At 41.6% G+C, this 16,852-nt stretch overlaps 1 protein-coding gene across 3 annotated transcripts in view; it reads right to left on the bottom strand.

The window, feature by feature from the left end:
- Positions 1-16,852, bottom strand: part of LOC122407894 (uncharacterized) — a 56,654-nt gene that overhangs the window by 1,742 nt on the left and 38,060 nt on the right. Inside the window, exons 1-3 of one of the 3 annotated variants that reach the window (XM_043414366.1) lie at positions 5,871-5,994; positions 691-901; positions 350-564 (exon numbers count right to left, since the gene is read on the bottom strand). In XM_043414366.1, the coding sequence (XP_043270301.1) occupies positions 350-564; positions 691-901; positions 5,871-5,914 (470 nt within the window). In that variant the 5' untranslated portion in view covers positions 5,915-5,994. Of the gene's footprint in view, positions 1-349; positions 565-690; positions 902-1,151; positions 1,330-5,870; positions 5,995-16,852 lie in introns of those variants that run through there. The other 2 variants (XM_043414367.1, XM_043414368.1) reach the window with 2 other exon arrangements.

A 16,852-nucleotide genomic window follows, 5' to 3' on the forward strand; every position in this document is an offset into this window, starting at 1 on the left:
CTTCAGACTGTTGAATTTAAGAATTTAACCGATGGAAAGTCCGCCTGAAATTTTCCTTCTCCACAAACACTTTAGAAAAAAATTGTAAAACTTGCCGACGATTATTCGATCGAAGATCGTTCAAGAAGATGGGACAAACAGAAATTCAGCGAGCTTGAAAAAATTGAGTTTCGATTTTACGTTGACGAGTTCGATTTTCCAGTGACCTGACAATTGTGCGTGAATCGAACGTCCTCGAACTCCGCGTGCGTTTAAATATATCGCTCGATATTGTGCGAGTCGCAACCACGCGAAGTTACGACTTCCAACAAAACTATTCGGTTCTTCAAAGCGAATGAATTGGACTCACCTTGCCAGGTTGCCGCCATTTTCGCCGTGCTCGTTATTAATTTTCGGAATGTCTGGAGCGTCTGGCGTGATCACCATTATTCCAACGGAGGGCGTTTTTATATTTTCGCTCGAATCCGCGAAAACGGAGTTAATTTGTGAATTTATAACTTCCGTAGTCGCCCTGATTACTTCCTCGTAAGTTAGAGGCGTTAAAATTGGTATCACATTTTGGTCCTGTTTGAAGAAAAAAAAAGGAAAAAAACAATTGTAAAATATCCAGAACACTCGCGTTTCCTACCACAAATTTGTAAACAATTTTTCACCAATTCAAACTATTCATTAAAAAAAATGCATATTTACGTTAATCGGTGCCACGAAGCGCCGCAGAAAATTCACGAATTCCGTTTTAAAATATTCGACGTTCATTTTGAAAGAATGTGGATAAGCTATCAACGGCGTTGTCGACGACTGAGCTTCGTATACTCGACTCGACTCAATCGCTGCTCCGGTTTGTTCAACTTTGCTCGATAAATACCAAAATGTTGTGTTTACATTCGTCCTGCCTCGGCACCTGTCCATCGAAAGTGACGCATTAAAATTGATCGTCATTTTCTCGCACTGGAATTCGAATAATATTTCTCGAAAATGTTGGAAAAATTAGGAAGTTTTTTTTCAGACTTCAGACTTCAGATCGATACGCAGAAAAATGACGTTTGGATTTTTCTAGTAACTAAAGAGAAGATGTACTCTAATAGTGAAGAATAATTTGTGACATTTTTGAATAATTGTCGTGATGAACGAAACAAATAAATGTTGGTTACACTTTGACAGGAATAATTTGTTATCGCAGAAATATAAAGGAGCGAAGGTCTATTTTTTATTTCGAATAAACATCGTAGTGCACTCGGGATAAAAGCAACAAAAATGTCGAGCAGAGTCGGTTTGGCAGATGGAAACGTATATTTTTTCAGCAAACTGTCTCCCGTTCGGGCTAATTCCCGTTTAGCTTCGAACGACATTTATCAGCCTCGATGCGGAGAGCAACCATCGAAACAGTGGTTTATTTATTTATTCTGCAGAGTGAGAGTGAGGGAGATGAGAGAACGAGAGCGAACGCGGGGGATGGGAAGGTAGTGGTTTTGAAAAACCACTCATGGCTTCGTTGACACAGAGAGACCGTGCAAAAATGTTGTTGTTGGCCGATAGAAGGATTTGGTCTCGAGTACAGAACCTTCGGCAAATAAACAGGCTCCGCGAACTCGGAACAAACTTGGAGAGTGTTTGTGTGCCTGGAGAGGAAACGACGTTGAAAATGTAGCAATTCGTCGCTGACCTTTTCTGTGGAAGAATTTGTATTGAGACGAACGAAAACACACGAGAAATGAAGCTCGAGAGCTCTTCAAATGAATATTTAAGAAATGAGAAAGATCGAATCCCAAGATCTGATGTGAATTGAAACGAAAATTGGCATTTCGGGTTTCTCTCGTTCGCAGGATCGACGCGGGGAGAGTTCGAACCGTTGGATTTTTGATAAAAATCCACGATTAATTGTAAACGAGTCGGTGTTTTTGATGCCGCAATAAAAATGATGGTGAAACATTAACAAATGTGTATAATTAAAGGAACGTGAGGAGAAAATGATGGAATTCGAGGGAGCATAAAAATATGGAGGAAAGCTCTGAAACGTCCGGTGCATAAAACGTCTGTAATGTAAGAACATTGCTCCTCGCTGGCTGCAAAATTGTGGCGGTGCTTCTCCAACGATAATTGATATCACCTGCCATGTAAATATCGGTTATCAAAGTCCGGTCTCCAAGAGGTTATAGCGCAGAGATGATGCAAAATGGTGTGCGTGAATGGGGCGAGCGGGCCGGGCATGATGCGTGTTGGAAAAGGAGAAACGCTGTGTTCGCGCGCGCGCGCGCGCGCGCGGTAAAATTACGAAATGAGGGACGGCGAGATAATTACATGTTGGTTTTAGAAAAGGGCCACGGGTATTATAATTCCACGCTATTCGGCAACGGAACGGTCAGAAAGCGCACCTGATGCGTATAACGCTGCGGAATTTGAGTGGCCTGAGAAATTGGTTAAAAAAATTGAGCACACCTAATTTTGATGGTAGGGAAGAGGGAAGGGGCGAGGAGATGAAAAAATAGAAAAGTAGACGTTAGATAATGGGGAGTATCGCCGATTCCTTCGCGGTTGACGACTTTTTGGCGAAGACAAAATCGCTCCGTGTGTTTTATATTTTAAGTATACACTCCATCGACCATAAATCTCGAACGCTCGGAGCAAAAGTTTCGAAAAGAAACTTTGGCTCCGATTGCCGATAAAGAAAATTGGTAGCGATGCAAAAAATACTGGCCGGAATACTGGCCCTACAGATTCCGCTTCTTTACACTCGCCAGAGTCTCTTCGTAACGGCGAGATGTTTCACACCTCACAATCAGAGCGAACCATAGCCTCAAATTTTATTACAACAACAACAAAACTTTCAAACAAAAAATACGAGAGAAGACAACGTCGATTCCTATCGTTAGATCTGCTCTCTCAACACCTCCCTTATCGATACACTTCCCTTCACGCACGCCCGGTAATGACACGTTACGAACGTTCTCGCCCCGAGCCTTATATTGGTTTTGAAAAACACCGGGTTTGCTTAGTAACCCGATATACTATGTAAAGCACACAAGAAACATATTCGCCTCTCCATTTTCATGTGTTTGTGCATGCGCCTGCCTACATTTCAGACCTTTTTTACGCCGAGGCACAATCAGATCGAAAAATCGACAACTTTTCATCGGGAATTCATCCCCCGTGTGGCTCGAGCACTTTCCTCTCGGCGTGGAGATCGTTCAAATTGATTCGCGGATGCCGGGAGTCCGTGTTGCTCGGATGAAAATAAAAATTTATTCAAATTCACCCGATTTTGGGGCTGGGCACAGTTTTTTTATAAAATTAACACTTTCGTACGAAAAAAATGTTCACTTCCGTTTCGAGAGACTCGGCAGAGTCTCGCCAACGCGAAATTTTTATGATTAATTGGATTCCGGTGAATTAGAATGGTTTATGAAAATGAGACTGGAAGCCTGAAAATTTGGGGCTGGGGAATGAAGAGTTCAGTGCGTGGCTGTCATGTCATCGGGACAAGGGTCTCAGGTCTGATTCCGCAATAAGAATCCCCGAGTTTGACAAGCGTTTTTAGGCCTATAATTACAGAGATCGTACCGATGGCCAGTTATTAAAATATCTCGTTTAACGAAAAACAATCTGATCTTCGCTACGCACAGTGGTGCATTTTTCCGGCTTCGTAGGTTCAAGCTTTTGTTCTACTTTTTTTCACAAAAAGCCGCACGTGCTCACATCTCAGTAATCAGGTGTTTTGGTGAAATGCGTGGTGCTGCTGAGAGTCGAGGGTGGGGCTGGTTGGAGCCATTCCGTCAGTTAGGAAATCCGATAGAATCGTCAGAAGGAAAAATTACAAGAAATTTTCGAAGGCGTTTAATTCTAGGAGATTTCACGTTTGATAATCGAGGCTTCGGTGCTCCCTGTTATTAGGGACATTAAGAAGTTGGGATGAGGACTGCAGCTCGTAGATTCGAAGATAAAAATTCTAGAAATTCCGGGAATAGCAACTTCGAACGGTTCAGTCGATAACGATTCATCGGTTTTAATAACTTCTGAATCCAAGGCATTCGAAATATCGATTATTATTGATGGCTCGATCGATCGTTATATCGCAAAGGAGTTTTGTTATTTCGATGCACAAGATAAATGGCAATTGGGTTGTTAACAAGCCGGAACTGGAATATCGCAATCATCGTACGGATAGAAAACAAATTGTAAAGAAAGTAATCGTTCCGGCGCTATGAATCATTGCTGCAAGAAAAGGAAGCGAGAAAGAAAACAGATGAGAAGCTGCTCAGACAAAGTCTACGAGGCAAGAGCAGAAGAGAGAGGAAAGGAGAGAAAAAATATGGTAGAATACAGAGATAGAGACGGGAGGGAATGAGCTCTCTCGTTATCTGGTCTCGCGAATCTCTCGGTATTGGTCGCGGCTGACTGAGCTAAAGATAAGTAGCTCGAGGAGAGTTTTGCTTCTGCTTTTGCTGTTGGAGACTCACAGAAGAGAGTATAATCGCAGAGCACAATGAGTGTGAGCCAGCTGATGCAGAGCGACGGAAGTTTTCCAGGTGAAATCTGTTGATGATTTCAAAATATCTACAGGTCTTTTGACACTAAATCCGGATTGATTGAATTTTATGTATAGTTTTCCTCTCCACTTTGCGAGCTCGTTCCAAGCCATTTTCTTGATTGCGTCTCGATATTTTTATCTTGACAGGTTCACCCCTTTCTCATTCGTAAATATTTTTTTTCTCGCACACTGAAAAGTCGATTAAATTGAATCGATAGAATACTTGAACTTTTCGTCCTTGACGAGTACACTTTTTAAGTGCGAAACCATGCCGACGAGTGTTTGCTTCAGGAATGCTCGTTAAGAAATGGAAACAGAAGGAAATTGAGCGAGCTTGACAATTGCTTTCCAAAGGGACACGTGTACTAGAACAAGTTCGATTTTTAGTGACCTGACTATTTTTGATCGAAGAAAAATTAAGGTGTTTCCACCACTACGTGTAATTGTCCATCGATTTATCCTATTTTAGCTTACTGACAATTGACTGAAAATAAAGCTTTCAGTCGAGAATAGACAGCTGAGTAGAAAGGGTTGCAAAAGCAAAACGTCCATTCTCGGGATATATTGTGTCTTCTTATGCTTCGGATGTCTGTGCAATTTTATTGTATTTTTGAAATATTGATAAACTCAAAAACCTCATAACAAACTTGAAAATAATTCGAAAAGGGAGAACATTAGCGGTGGCTGAGACTCTAATTTTGCACACGAAAAAACTTACAGTCATTGACAAACAGTACAAAAACCCTGAACTTCTCTTTATCTGTTTAAAAAAAACTAAGAAATTATATTTGGCATAAAAAAATGTATGTGCACGTAAACACCTGAGAAAAAAATAGCTTTGGGATTAAGCAGTTCTGAAAAAAGTCACTTGGGACATGATGGCGAAATATTGTGTAATTTTTAGCTTGTAAGTCGAGTATCATTGCTTTCAATGTACGCATATTCTTGTTTCTATATGTATGATTTGGGTAAAATTTTACTGACGTTTGAATAAAAAAGTGCACCAACACACTCGTCTCAATTGCAATCGTTTTCCTTTCTAATAATTCTTCCTTTCAACCCTCTAGTCGCTCGAATCTCATTTCACAAAACTTTTAAACTGAGTGCTTAAAATGATTGGAAATTTTTTTACCAAAGCGTCGAATTCCCTCCATTCTTTTCGAACAGTACGTTTTCTTTGCAACATTCTTCAAAAAACTGTGAGCGAAATTCATGAGAAAAAAATGAATTGATCCAGTTGAAAGCGAAGTACAGAAAAACGTTGCTCGCAAGTGTTTTTTATCGACACATAAAACGAGATTGAAACTCATTTGAATGTTTTTATTCCCGACAAGCATCATCATACCTTGCTCTGCGTATCAGAAAATCGAGCTGTTGAATCGTATGCATTTGTGTGCCTCTGTCATTGGCCGATTAATAATACGAGGCAAGCGCTCGCGGTTTCCAATCCGAAGATCTCGATCCGACTCTAGTGGCGCCCGCACGTGTCTAGAACGATGAAAATTGAAAAAAATAGTATTGAAAAAAAGTGGTTGGTCAAAATAACCGACGCTCTCACAATCATCGGGAAGCCTTTATCGTCTCGGATCGACCAGCTTTCGCTCTCGTGCCCAGAACTTTATAATGATCGTACAGGCTATCGAAACCTTTCTCTTCATTTCTTCTTTCTCGCTTCAACAAGACTTCAAAAAAAAAAAAAAAAAAAAAAACAGAAAAAATAAAAAAAACCACAATCTTGCTACATTGAACGTGGTGTTGAATTCGCAGTAGAACTCTCGCGTTCGCCGTTACCGGCTACTGCGGCAAAATGTATATTGTAACTATTCCCTGTTCGCATATATAAATATGCATAAAAATATGTATATACCGAGCTGCATATAAAGTATCAAGGATACGGCATTCGAATATTCCAGCCCCGTGTCTATTTGTTCTATAGAATCATTCAAAAAAGAGAAACGACACTGAGAAAAAAATTCTTCATTCAATAGGAATTGCTGCCATTGGGAGAGTTTTCTTCATTAAACTGCAATATTTTCGGGGAGAATGTAAAACTTTGTGACCATCATATATTTCATTGGCACCCCTTAATGCCACATTTCGTTGTTCCAATGACTTTTTCCTCTGCGCACGAGGCGAATAAGACCCTTCCAAAGCTTTCCCATATCTTTCTTCTTAGGCCCTGCACCACCACTTTTCCCAATAAGTTCAAAATCCTTCGACTTGCCTCATTCGTTTCGTTGAACCCAAACAACTGTGCCAGTATATTTTGTGAAATCTCCCTGTCGATGAGAATTTTATTGAAAAAATACAAATGTACATCGAAGCAAGATATTTTCCGAGGGATAAAAACGCTCGAGTGACGATGATCGTCTCCAGGCAATTGATTCTGAGTCACCCTGTACAAATGTGTGCACAGGGATTTGCGGTCGCGCGAAATCGCATAACATTAGCATTTCCATGGACGTGGTACATACCGTATGGCGTATATACGTGCCAGGGAAGCGTGGCTTCCCACGGTGCTGTACCTGATCTCGTCGCTGCATTACAGAGGATACGTACCGTGCACATTTCGATGTGCAAGAGCGTTCGTATACTAGGGAACGATGTATATGTGTATATAGATTTAATGGAAGCCGAGAGGAGATTCAGGAACGCGAGATCGCAGCCGCTGGCTGACCAGCCTTGCGGAATAATGAGGAGGAGATGTTGCTGCTGTTCGGAGCCTCTCTTCTCGCGATGCTCCCTGGCGAGTTCTCTCGGCTTCTACGAATATAATACGAAGACTCACGAATTGCTGTTGGTAAGTAAGGGCGCAGGACGGGCGGGGGGGGGGGGGTCGTGCTCGTGGCGTAGACGAGCCGGAAGACGCTCGGCTGATCTCTGAAGGGCCTCTCGTGGTTCTCCAATTGATCAAGAAGCGTGCAGAAAAAGGGAGAGAGAGAGAGAGACCCACATAGAAAGGGAAATGAAGATAAATATGAAGAAAAGTAGTAGACGAAAGATACGGGCGCGAATATGCTGGGCGATACACGCCTGGATACCGAGTCCATCAAAACTGGTGCTCAATACTTGTAAGACGAGCCGGCCGATCGTTTGAAGAGGGAACAATCGTTGGATGATGCTTTTTCCTTCGACGAAACGTTGACGAAACGCTCATTGATGATTTACAACCGATTCGGTGCACTGTGAGAATCGGCGGGAAGCCACACCCACTGCGTCTCAACGCAACGAGCCTCGCTGCCCAATATTCTGTGGAAAAATCGTTAACGCTACTCTGGGAAAAAGTGATGTTGAAATTCTGGAATGTAAAGTTTCTCACCGACTTTTGAAACCTCCTGTAAGAACATCATAGTTGCTTCTCGATGCATGCTTCTTGCTCACCCCCCCCGCTCCTCCCCCTCTCCCTCTTCTAGGCGTCCCGGAGAGAGAACTCGCGCGACGGCTTCTCTTCATCTCGTTCTCCCAAACGAATGCATATAACAGCATCACTCCATGAGTTTCTCCATCTCACCGGGTGCCGCGCTGCGGTCTTCATACGGGGGAACACACGTGACACACGCGAGTGGCACGCGCGGCCCTCGCTTCAGCCTTTTCCTCGTCTTCTTTCCTTCGCCAATGCTCCTGCTGCCGCGAGAGAGAACCAGTTCTCTCTCGGCGCGATGCTATATGGAATAGAAATAACGTTCCTTCATCCTTCTTATTGCCTCTTACTGCCCGCGTACGTACACACTGGAATTGAAGCCGCAAATCCTGCTTTGCTGTAGCATATGTAGATATGACGCTCTCGTGCCTTTTACATTTTACCTGTTTTTCAATAGTTCGGGGCAATATGGACCCGCACCGATAAAACCCAAAATTTTTTCTGCGTTTTTCAACCAGTCGTCTTCCGCGGCGGCACGATTTTTTGGAGTTTTTCCCGATTTTATTGCGGGGAGGAAAAAATGTGGACTTTGGAAATTTTTGAAGGGTCGATTTGTTGATATTTCGACTCTACTATACAATTTTTTAACTCCGATATTATTCGGTGTAAAACTACTCCACAGGAACCCATTTACTTCTCCATGGTCTCCCCGACTCCGGGGAATTAGTTTATCTGAGATGAAAAAATCAATGAGCATCGCCTGAACTAAAGTCATACAGAGATATTAAAAATCGAAGGATTGTTGAGCTACGAAACATTCTTGAAAATTGAAATCAGGCCTTTCTAGGCGTGAAGATCCTTCAATTTTTAATATTTCTGTATGATTTTAGTCCAGGCGATAGCCACTGCTTTACAAATCAAAACGCTCTTTGGTTTTTTGATCTCAGATTAACCAATCCCCCGGAATCTTGGAAACCATGAAGAAACACGTGGGTTCGTGTGAAGTAGTTTTACACCGAATCTACCCGAGATATCAGAGGCGAAAAATTCTGCTATAGAGTTGAAATACCAATAGATGAACTCTTCGAATTTCAAAAGTCTATACTTTTATTCCCCGCGGCAAAAAAATCGTGAAAAAACCCCGAAAAATCCGACTGCCACACGGGGCGATCCCCTTAATATCCTAGAAATATTCGCTCTTCGCTTTGCTCATATCTTTGGAAAAGTCCGCATCATAATTTTCTCAAACTCACTTCTCATTGAAGTTGTTTAAAATAAAAACGTGATGATCGATCCGAAAGTTTGTGAAAAAATTAATTGACTAAAAAGAGCTTTTGGCTGGAAAAATCGTTGCGAATGAAAAATTCAACAGATTAATTTGCAAATTGATTTCATCGAGTCGTGGAAGCTGCAAGAGGTCCAAATTGTCACCGGTTCTTTTACATTCTCGATATTTCTTCATGAGCTTACTGACGTAAATGTTCTGCACTCTCGTGACACTCGAACGTCACTGGTCCAACTTCTTCTTGTACACGGATGTACGGTATCACTTGGCTGTGACGACGGGAGGCTTCCATGAAGGTATAGAAATAAAAAAAGCTTATCTTGATCGAAGCAGGAGATTTCTTCTCCGGCATCCTGGACGTTTCTTATCGTGATTGGAGAGGGAATTAAGATTGGCGAGCTCTCAAGAAACGATTAAACGATTAAATTAAAACCGAGTAAGCTCGGATCGAGTGATTCGAAATTCGCTTTTCTTTTACCTCGCTATTTCCATCTCGGTAATTATGATACGGGCTTGTTCGAGACAGCTAAAAATTCAATTAGTAACTTACAATTTATGTTTATTGTTGCTCCGTGTACATTCGCACTTACTTTTTTCGCAATGAGCTTGTTCTTTATTGCCTTTAGTGTCTTACGAAATCTTTTCCCACAAGCTTATTAATTGAAGATGCAAAACAAATAATTATCAATGTACAACAACAATTGATACTTCATTGAAAAGCGTATTTTGAGCGTCCTCTTTATCGACAGGCAACCCTCAAACATCGTTTGTGTCCTGAATTGAATCCACACGAACCCCATTCGTTCAAACGCCTTCATTTTTTTCATCTTGCGTTTTAACGTGCAGGAGAAAAAAGTCTCTAAAAGGAAGAACGAACAAAAAAGTAATATCGAAAGAAAAAATCTCGCGTGCCCACAGCGCGGCCACGGAGAGCGAGAGAGAGCAAAAGAGAGAACATTTTTCGTAAATAAGAATAAAGACCATTGTTGAGACGCTTAGAAAATCAAAGAGAGCTTACAATGGACCGGTCAAACGAAATTTCAATGGGACGATATTCCGGGTAATTCCCATGGACTCCGAGCCCAGTCTCTCTTGGTTATTACCGTTTGTATATGCTGATGCCTGAGGGGCTAGACGAATGGTCTCGTGGACCAGAGAGAATATCAAAGAGAGTAGGACGTCGTGGCACACGCCTGCAGAGTCGTTCCTGCCTCTCTCTCTCGCGAATCTATTGTTCGCGTGGATTCCGCGATCCTCGACTGCGTGCTGACCTATCAGGAGGATCTTCATAGTCATTTCTGTTGGCTCTTTCAAAGATTATGAGCGAAAGTCCGTGGGTGTTCTTCTATTATGGCCTGGTTGAACGTAGAAAAAAGCGACGGGCCACGCGAGCGCGTGGACTTGATATTTCAGCGTTTTTTTCCGACTCATCGCTGCGCGCCCGCGGCACCGAATTTGCCCCGAAGCCGCTAAACTCTAACGAAGCAAAAAAAAATCTATTGTCAATAAATGATGACTTTGCTAAAGAAAGCAGCAGCTCCGTCTGTTCCTGCCGCGCGTTGTTCCTTTCGGCCAAGTACTGCTTGATTGAACTGCGAAAGAACATACCGCTTAAGCTCCAAATAGCCTCGTTCTAAGGATTCTAGTGCACTGGCCATGAATAAGAATTAGAAAATGCGAAGAAAAACCACGGATATTGGTTTTGGATCCTCCAAGCCCATGTCGCTTCTAAACCATTATTTGCCATTCGCTCAGCCCATGGATAATAAATCAATGGAGAAATCGTGAGAAAAAGTATGTTATTTTGCAATGTCGATTTAGAATTTATTCTCTCTACTCTCTTGGCAAAATCCTATGAAAATTTTATCGCAATAAATCATTAAAAATATATGCGTGCGACTTATAGGTCAAGAATTTATGACAGAGGCAAGATAATCCACCTTGCACCGAACCACAAGCAACGAACCGTGTTCAAAGCTACAAATACACGTTTTTTCTCCACAAGTGTGCATTCCCCACCTCGATCCCTTCGAGATGCGAGATCCTCTTTCGCCACAACATCAAAACAATGCAGCAGCCCACGCGTCTACTGCACTCATACCTTTTAAAATATATTGTACACGTTAACGAAACGGTACAGATATACAGAGCGACGAGTCACGTCGACGTGCCACGAACCGATTGAAATCCATTGTTGAGAGGTCGCGCGGATCTCCCACAGATTGAAGGTTATTATTGTTTAATGCGGCCAATAAAGGTGTGCATTATAGTACTACATTGAACACTGATGTATATAATAAATGGAATGGTTCTACCCCCTTAAGAGGTCTTGGGTTACCCCACAGGATCTCCTCGTCGTAACACAATATACTGTAATATCTAGAGAGCCGGCAGCCTCTTGACGCGGAGAATTGAAAAGAAATTTTCAAACGGTCAGGGCAAGACGTGTCCGCGCTCGGGATTGGTTTTTTTTAGCTCTGAGCCACGATCTTTGATGATTTTTTTATTCGAAATTGCCTGTTCAAAGATTTTTAATAAAATTCATCAACATCGTGGAGTTAGTTTAGTCAAATTATTTTTTCAAATGTGAAAAAGAGGATTTTCACAGTTTTCTGTAACTGAAATCCATTGGGCGAAAAAAAATAGCTGAAAGCACGAGAAATCGTGGATTTTTTTCTATCAGTTTATTTTTCATTCAAGTAATCGCACGTACAGGGTATTGCTACAAATTAGTGTCGAGCTCTCGCGTGGATTGAAGACGTGGGACGAGAAACATGCAAACATATTTTCACTGCGTGACATAGTTATGTCAGGCCAATATCGTTAACGCATCCATAAATATTAATACACGCGATAAATAATGCGGGAACGAATTTTAAAAATCATTCACAATCGTGTGTGGCTTGCTCGGGCTCTCGAACAGTGACGTGAGAACTCAAGCGGAATATATTTTCCTCACAATTATTTCTCAATGGAATTAAAGATTATTATCAGTGACGTATCGCGGGGGGTGGGAGAGTGAAATTAAAAAGAAATTCTGCTATTATGCCGGTTGACGAGAAATTTGATTAATTTTACGTTCTTTTTGGCTCGAGTGCCAATTTTAAAATGCTGCCTAATTCCCTTATTTGAATTGATCGCTGACACGTTGAATGATTGTATATTTCCGCCCAAGCACGCTAAAGGACGCAAGATAGTGCAGTAGGATTTTTTACAATTAAAAAAAATAGAATGAAAATAAACTAAAATGAAATATAACTAGGAATAAAAATAGAGCGCAGACAGTAAGCAAAAAAGCTGAATAAAGAGAAGCATTATAAAGTGTAAGACAAAAATAATAATCAAAGTAATAAAAAAAATAGAATAAAAAAAAAGTACAGTTTGGAGTATTCTAGTGAGAGATCGATAGTGAAAATAGATCGATTCTAGTGAAACAAAATAGAAAGAAAAAAGAATAAAATGAAATCAAACTGAAATAAAAATAAAATATAAAAAAAAGTAAGCAAAGAAGCTGAATAATCTGACATCGAGAAATGCTGAAAAATTCAATCCCAAATTCAGAGTTTTTAAGAACTCATGAAAAGTCAAATCGAATTTATTTGGAATCGTTGAAAATACATTGTACGGAAATGAGAAAATATTTCTGGGGTATCTGGACGATCAACTCGGTCGGAGCCTTTACATAGACACTACTTAACGATGCAAACCGTGCGTTCTCAAGTTTCCTGCTCTGCTCGCGTGCTCTTTCTTGCTGTTCCTTTGACGGGAAAAAAAAGTGATCTCTGCTCGCGTACCGGGAAGATACGAAAGGTTGAGTATAAGAAAATCATACACGAGCAGCGTCCCAGTTTCGCGAACGATTGGTAACTCAAGATCGATAAAACCGTCGATCTCGATGGACGTGCGCACCGCGGTATATCTGTATATACGAAGGTGTGTTGGTCTCGATATCTGGTTACGAGAACTCGCGGCGAATCGACGCTGCGCCTCAAGCGAGCGCGTCTGTCTGCCCCTTTATATTGCATAAATACATGTAGATAAAAAAGGGGGATTAAAATATTGGCATTTGTGGTAATCGCCTTCGGCCTTCCCGTCGTTTGTGTCGAGGAAAATAATACGAATCGCGGAATCGGACACTTGCCTCACGCGAACAACGCCCAGACACTCAATTTATCTCCCGCTCTCTCTCTCTTCCGATCGCGTATATTGAATTTCCAGAATTGCCCTGAATGTTTTTGATACCCGACGAGATTATGAAAAAAAGGAGATTTATGAAAAGCAGTTGGATTAAAGATATTGTGTTCCGGGACATTATAGGGTAGGAGATCGAGGCGACTACGATCTCGAGCAATTCCAACGGGATTCCTCCCGCGTTCGTGTGCTCGCAGAGTCGCGACGCGTCGCGTATGCGTGCATCCCTGCCGCCTCTGCGATTATATATGCCCGAGACTCCGAAATCCTCTTTGCGAGCTTTTTCACGGTTTTACCTTTCATATAAACACGGGGCGAGCAGGCCGCGAGAAAACTCGAGAAGAGAAAGCCGCAGGAGCGTCGAATTAAAGGGTGAGACAAGGAGCAGAGGCGAGAGACGAGAGCGAAGAACGAGAGCCAACAGTAGGGAGGGCCCAATCTCCAATGCTGCTGGAAGTGTATGATGCACGTGTGAAAAAAAGGTGCGAGGAAAAAATGAAGAAGGAAAGTAAAAAGTACGCGAATTTGATCGGAGCGAAGGAGCGAGGGGAGGGGGAAAGCTTACCATATTTTTTTCTTGTACTTAGGCAAGACACCAATCCCTAAATCTTGTTTACAAGCAAACCTCCACAATACCACGAGTATACGAGGATTTAGTGCGGCTCTTCTTTTCGCAGTGCTTCGTTTCGCGAAAGCCACGATCCTCTTCCCTCTTCTTTCTCTCTCACTCTTCTTTTCTTCCCTTTTTTATACTCTCTTCTCTCTCTCTCTTTCTTTTCCTTCGTCATATTATGCTCTTTCGAACCTCCTCCTCCCCCCCTCGCCCTCTTCGTCATCCCTGCACGACTCTATACCCCTTTTAAAAGTGTAATTTACTACGAAAGGATTACTCCGGTGTCGGATCTGCGTCGATCTCCTCCTGCCACATGAGAAAGACTCTCCTGTTTGCCGCAAACAACGTTTCGCTTCCAATCTCCCCCGCCCCTACTTTTTTCACAAAATTCCGGCGTCTATCCCGTCGACAATGCCAAAAGAATTGGCTAAAGGTTGAAATTACCACTGTCCTTCTCACAACAGATATTCCGAGACGTAGTTTTGCAAGCCGGGCTTCCTATAATCTGGCTGAATTTCTAAAGTGGCGATTTTTGGCTTCTGAGGATTTGGCCAAACCAAAAGATACACCGCACACGAGTTTTCACTCTCGCTGTCTCAGCTCACGTCAAATTCCCCATTTACTTCAAAGCACTGAATTTTTTTCCGAAAATAAACAAGATTTCGTTACCATTCACACTTTTTTTTCTTTACTTTTCATTATTCTCATACCGAGTTTACAAATTCCTTGGATTTTTCAATGCGGAAATTACACCGCGCCGTCAGCTCGGAAATAGTGACTGCGAGCCGCACATCCTCAGGCTATTTCTGTTCGCGAAATTACATTTTTTCTACCCTCGGTAAATTCTGCCAATTTTTCACCAACGAAAATTCCTATAGTGATGTTTTTATCAAGCTTCCAATAAATAAAGCCTGCTGAAAAAAAGCGAGAGAAAAATATTTTACCGTAATAAGAAAACTCACGAAATTGCGAATTTTCTAACAAAAGGCCCTTGAAACTCCAATTTTCGCACGACTTCATTCGAATAAACTTATTTTTCCTATTTCCGTGCACTAACAACATTTCGAGGAATTTCGAACAACTTATCAGCACACATTTGAAAGCTTCGTATTCCAAGATTCATTCTTTCTTATTCCTATTCACAATATTTTCTACTCTCGTGCAGCAGCAAATAAAAAAAGTAAGAAAAAATCGTGTATACGTATTCGAAACTGGCTCAAAGCTGCAAAACTTTGCTGACTGTTGGTTATCAGGTTTGGGATTGGCCCGAACGTCGTCTACGTAGGAGAGATGAAAGGAGGCTTGCTCTCGTATACCGAATAGAGGGCAAAATGCATACACCTCCACCTCTGCCCTCGCAGCAGGATGTCTCCGGGCCAGTGGAGCGTCTCCTAACAGGATTAAACCTCTGACGTGATTGTATACGTGTCAAGGAAATAGAGTGGCATTGTAGATCTCACGTCGTTTGCACGAACACACACACACACACACACACACACATACGCTCACGTAGATTGAATATGTATATGCATGAGGGATATCTATCCGAAAAAATTAGGAACGTCGATCTCATTCACTCCACCGAGGAATGGGTATTAAATATTTTTCTGCTTTCGTATCTTGACACCTGCCCATCTATTTTCGAAAAATTCACTCGTTTTTATTTCATTGTGAACTTGTGTGTTACTGATTCGTGACTGTTTCGAGGCACGAAAACACATTTTTTCATTTGAATATAGGAACGATATTAACCGATTGATGGAGAGCTTCGCTGAATGGCGTTTTTCCAGACTTTTCATATACGCGAGGGGCAAAATTATTTGAATCGTTTAAATAAAAAATCATTTTCCAGCGACGTTTCGCTGGATTGGGTCGTTTGGAATAAACACTTTTTGCCTACAACAAATATCTCTCGAAATAAACTGAAGCATCTCGATTGAGTATGAGAGAAGAAAATATCATTTTCCGCGTTTAGATATTTCCGTACATTTGTCTGTTCCGCTCAGCAATTAATCCTCGAGTGAGATGTTCAATCATTGGAGTTGGGCGACTGACAAGCCAAAGAGGAACTCCATACCGCCCTCGAAGAATAAGAGAAAAAAATTATTCTCCTAAAATTCCTCCCGCGTTCGAAGGCGTGTCGTACGCAAGCGAGGAACGTTTGACACGATAAAACGTCAACGATTTCTCAGTCTCACTCCATAACCGAGAGAAAGGGGATGCTTCAGGCAGATAGGAAGTTCGAAACACATGCTCTGTACATGGATATGGAACAGCTGGAAATCGTGCATCGATATCCATTCATCGATGACACCGTCAAGTTTAAGGACATCCCTCTCGTCTTTTCTTCCCTCTTTCTCTCTTGCTCAAGACTTTTGAAAAAACCCCTCAAGTCATTTGTAAGAAGGGTTGAAAAGTGAGATAAGAATAGAATCTAACAACGACGAGAATCCATTTTGCCTGGCACCGCCACGAGACGATAAAAAATTGACAAGTTTTTGTGGAAAAAATGAAAATTATTATTCAGGAATTTTATGGGATAAAGTGAAAAAATGGCGGATAAAAAATGAAAATTGATATACTAAGATTCGTGAGAGAAAATTGAAATTCGATAAAACAAAGAGACGATTAAAGCTGCAGCTGCGTAATCTAATAACGAAGACCATCCAATCTAACTTTCGGAACTGCAATCAAGTGTTTCGCATAAATTATCCTCGTCGATTTACGATGGTAAACTTTGATCGAATGGTAACAATGAAATTATAATGCACTGTAGACTGGAGTCGATCGATAATTTTTCATTTTGACGTCACCTGGAGGATTAGAACTTTTTTTAAGAAGGCGTTTTTTATATGGTTTTAGAATATTTTGCAGGTT

Source organism: Venturia canescens, chromosome 3 (genome assembly GCF_019457755.1).
Source record: "Venturia canescens isolate UGA chromosome 3, ASM1945775v1, whole genome shotgun sequence".
NCBI lineage: Eukaryota > Metazoa > Arthropoda > Insecta > Hymenoptera > Ichneumonidae > Venturia > Venturia canescens.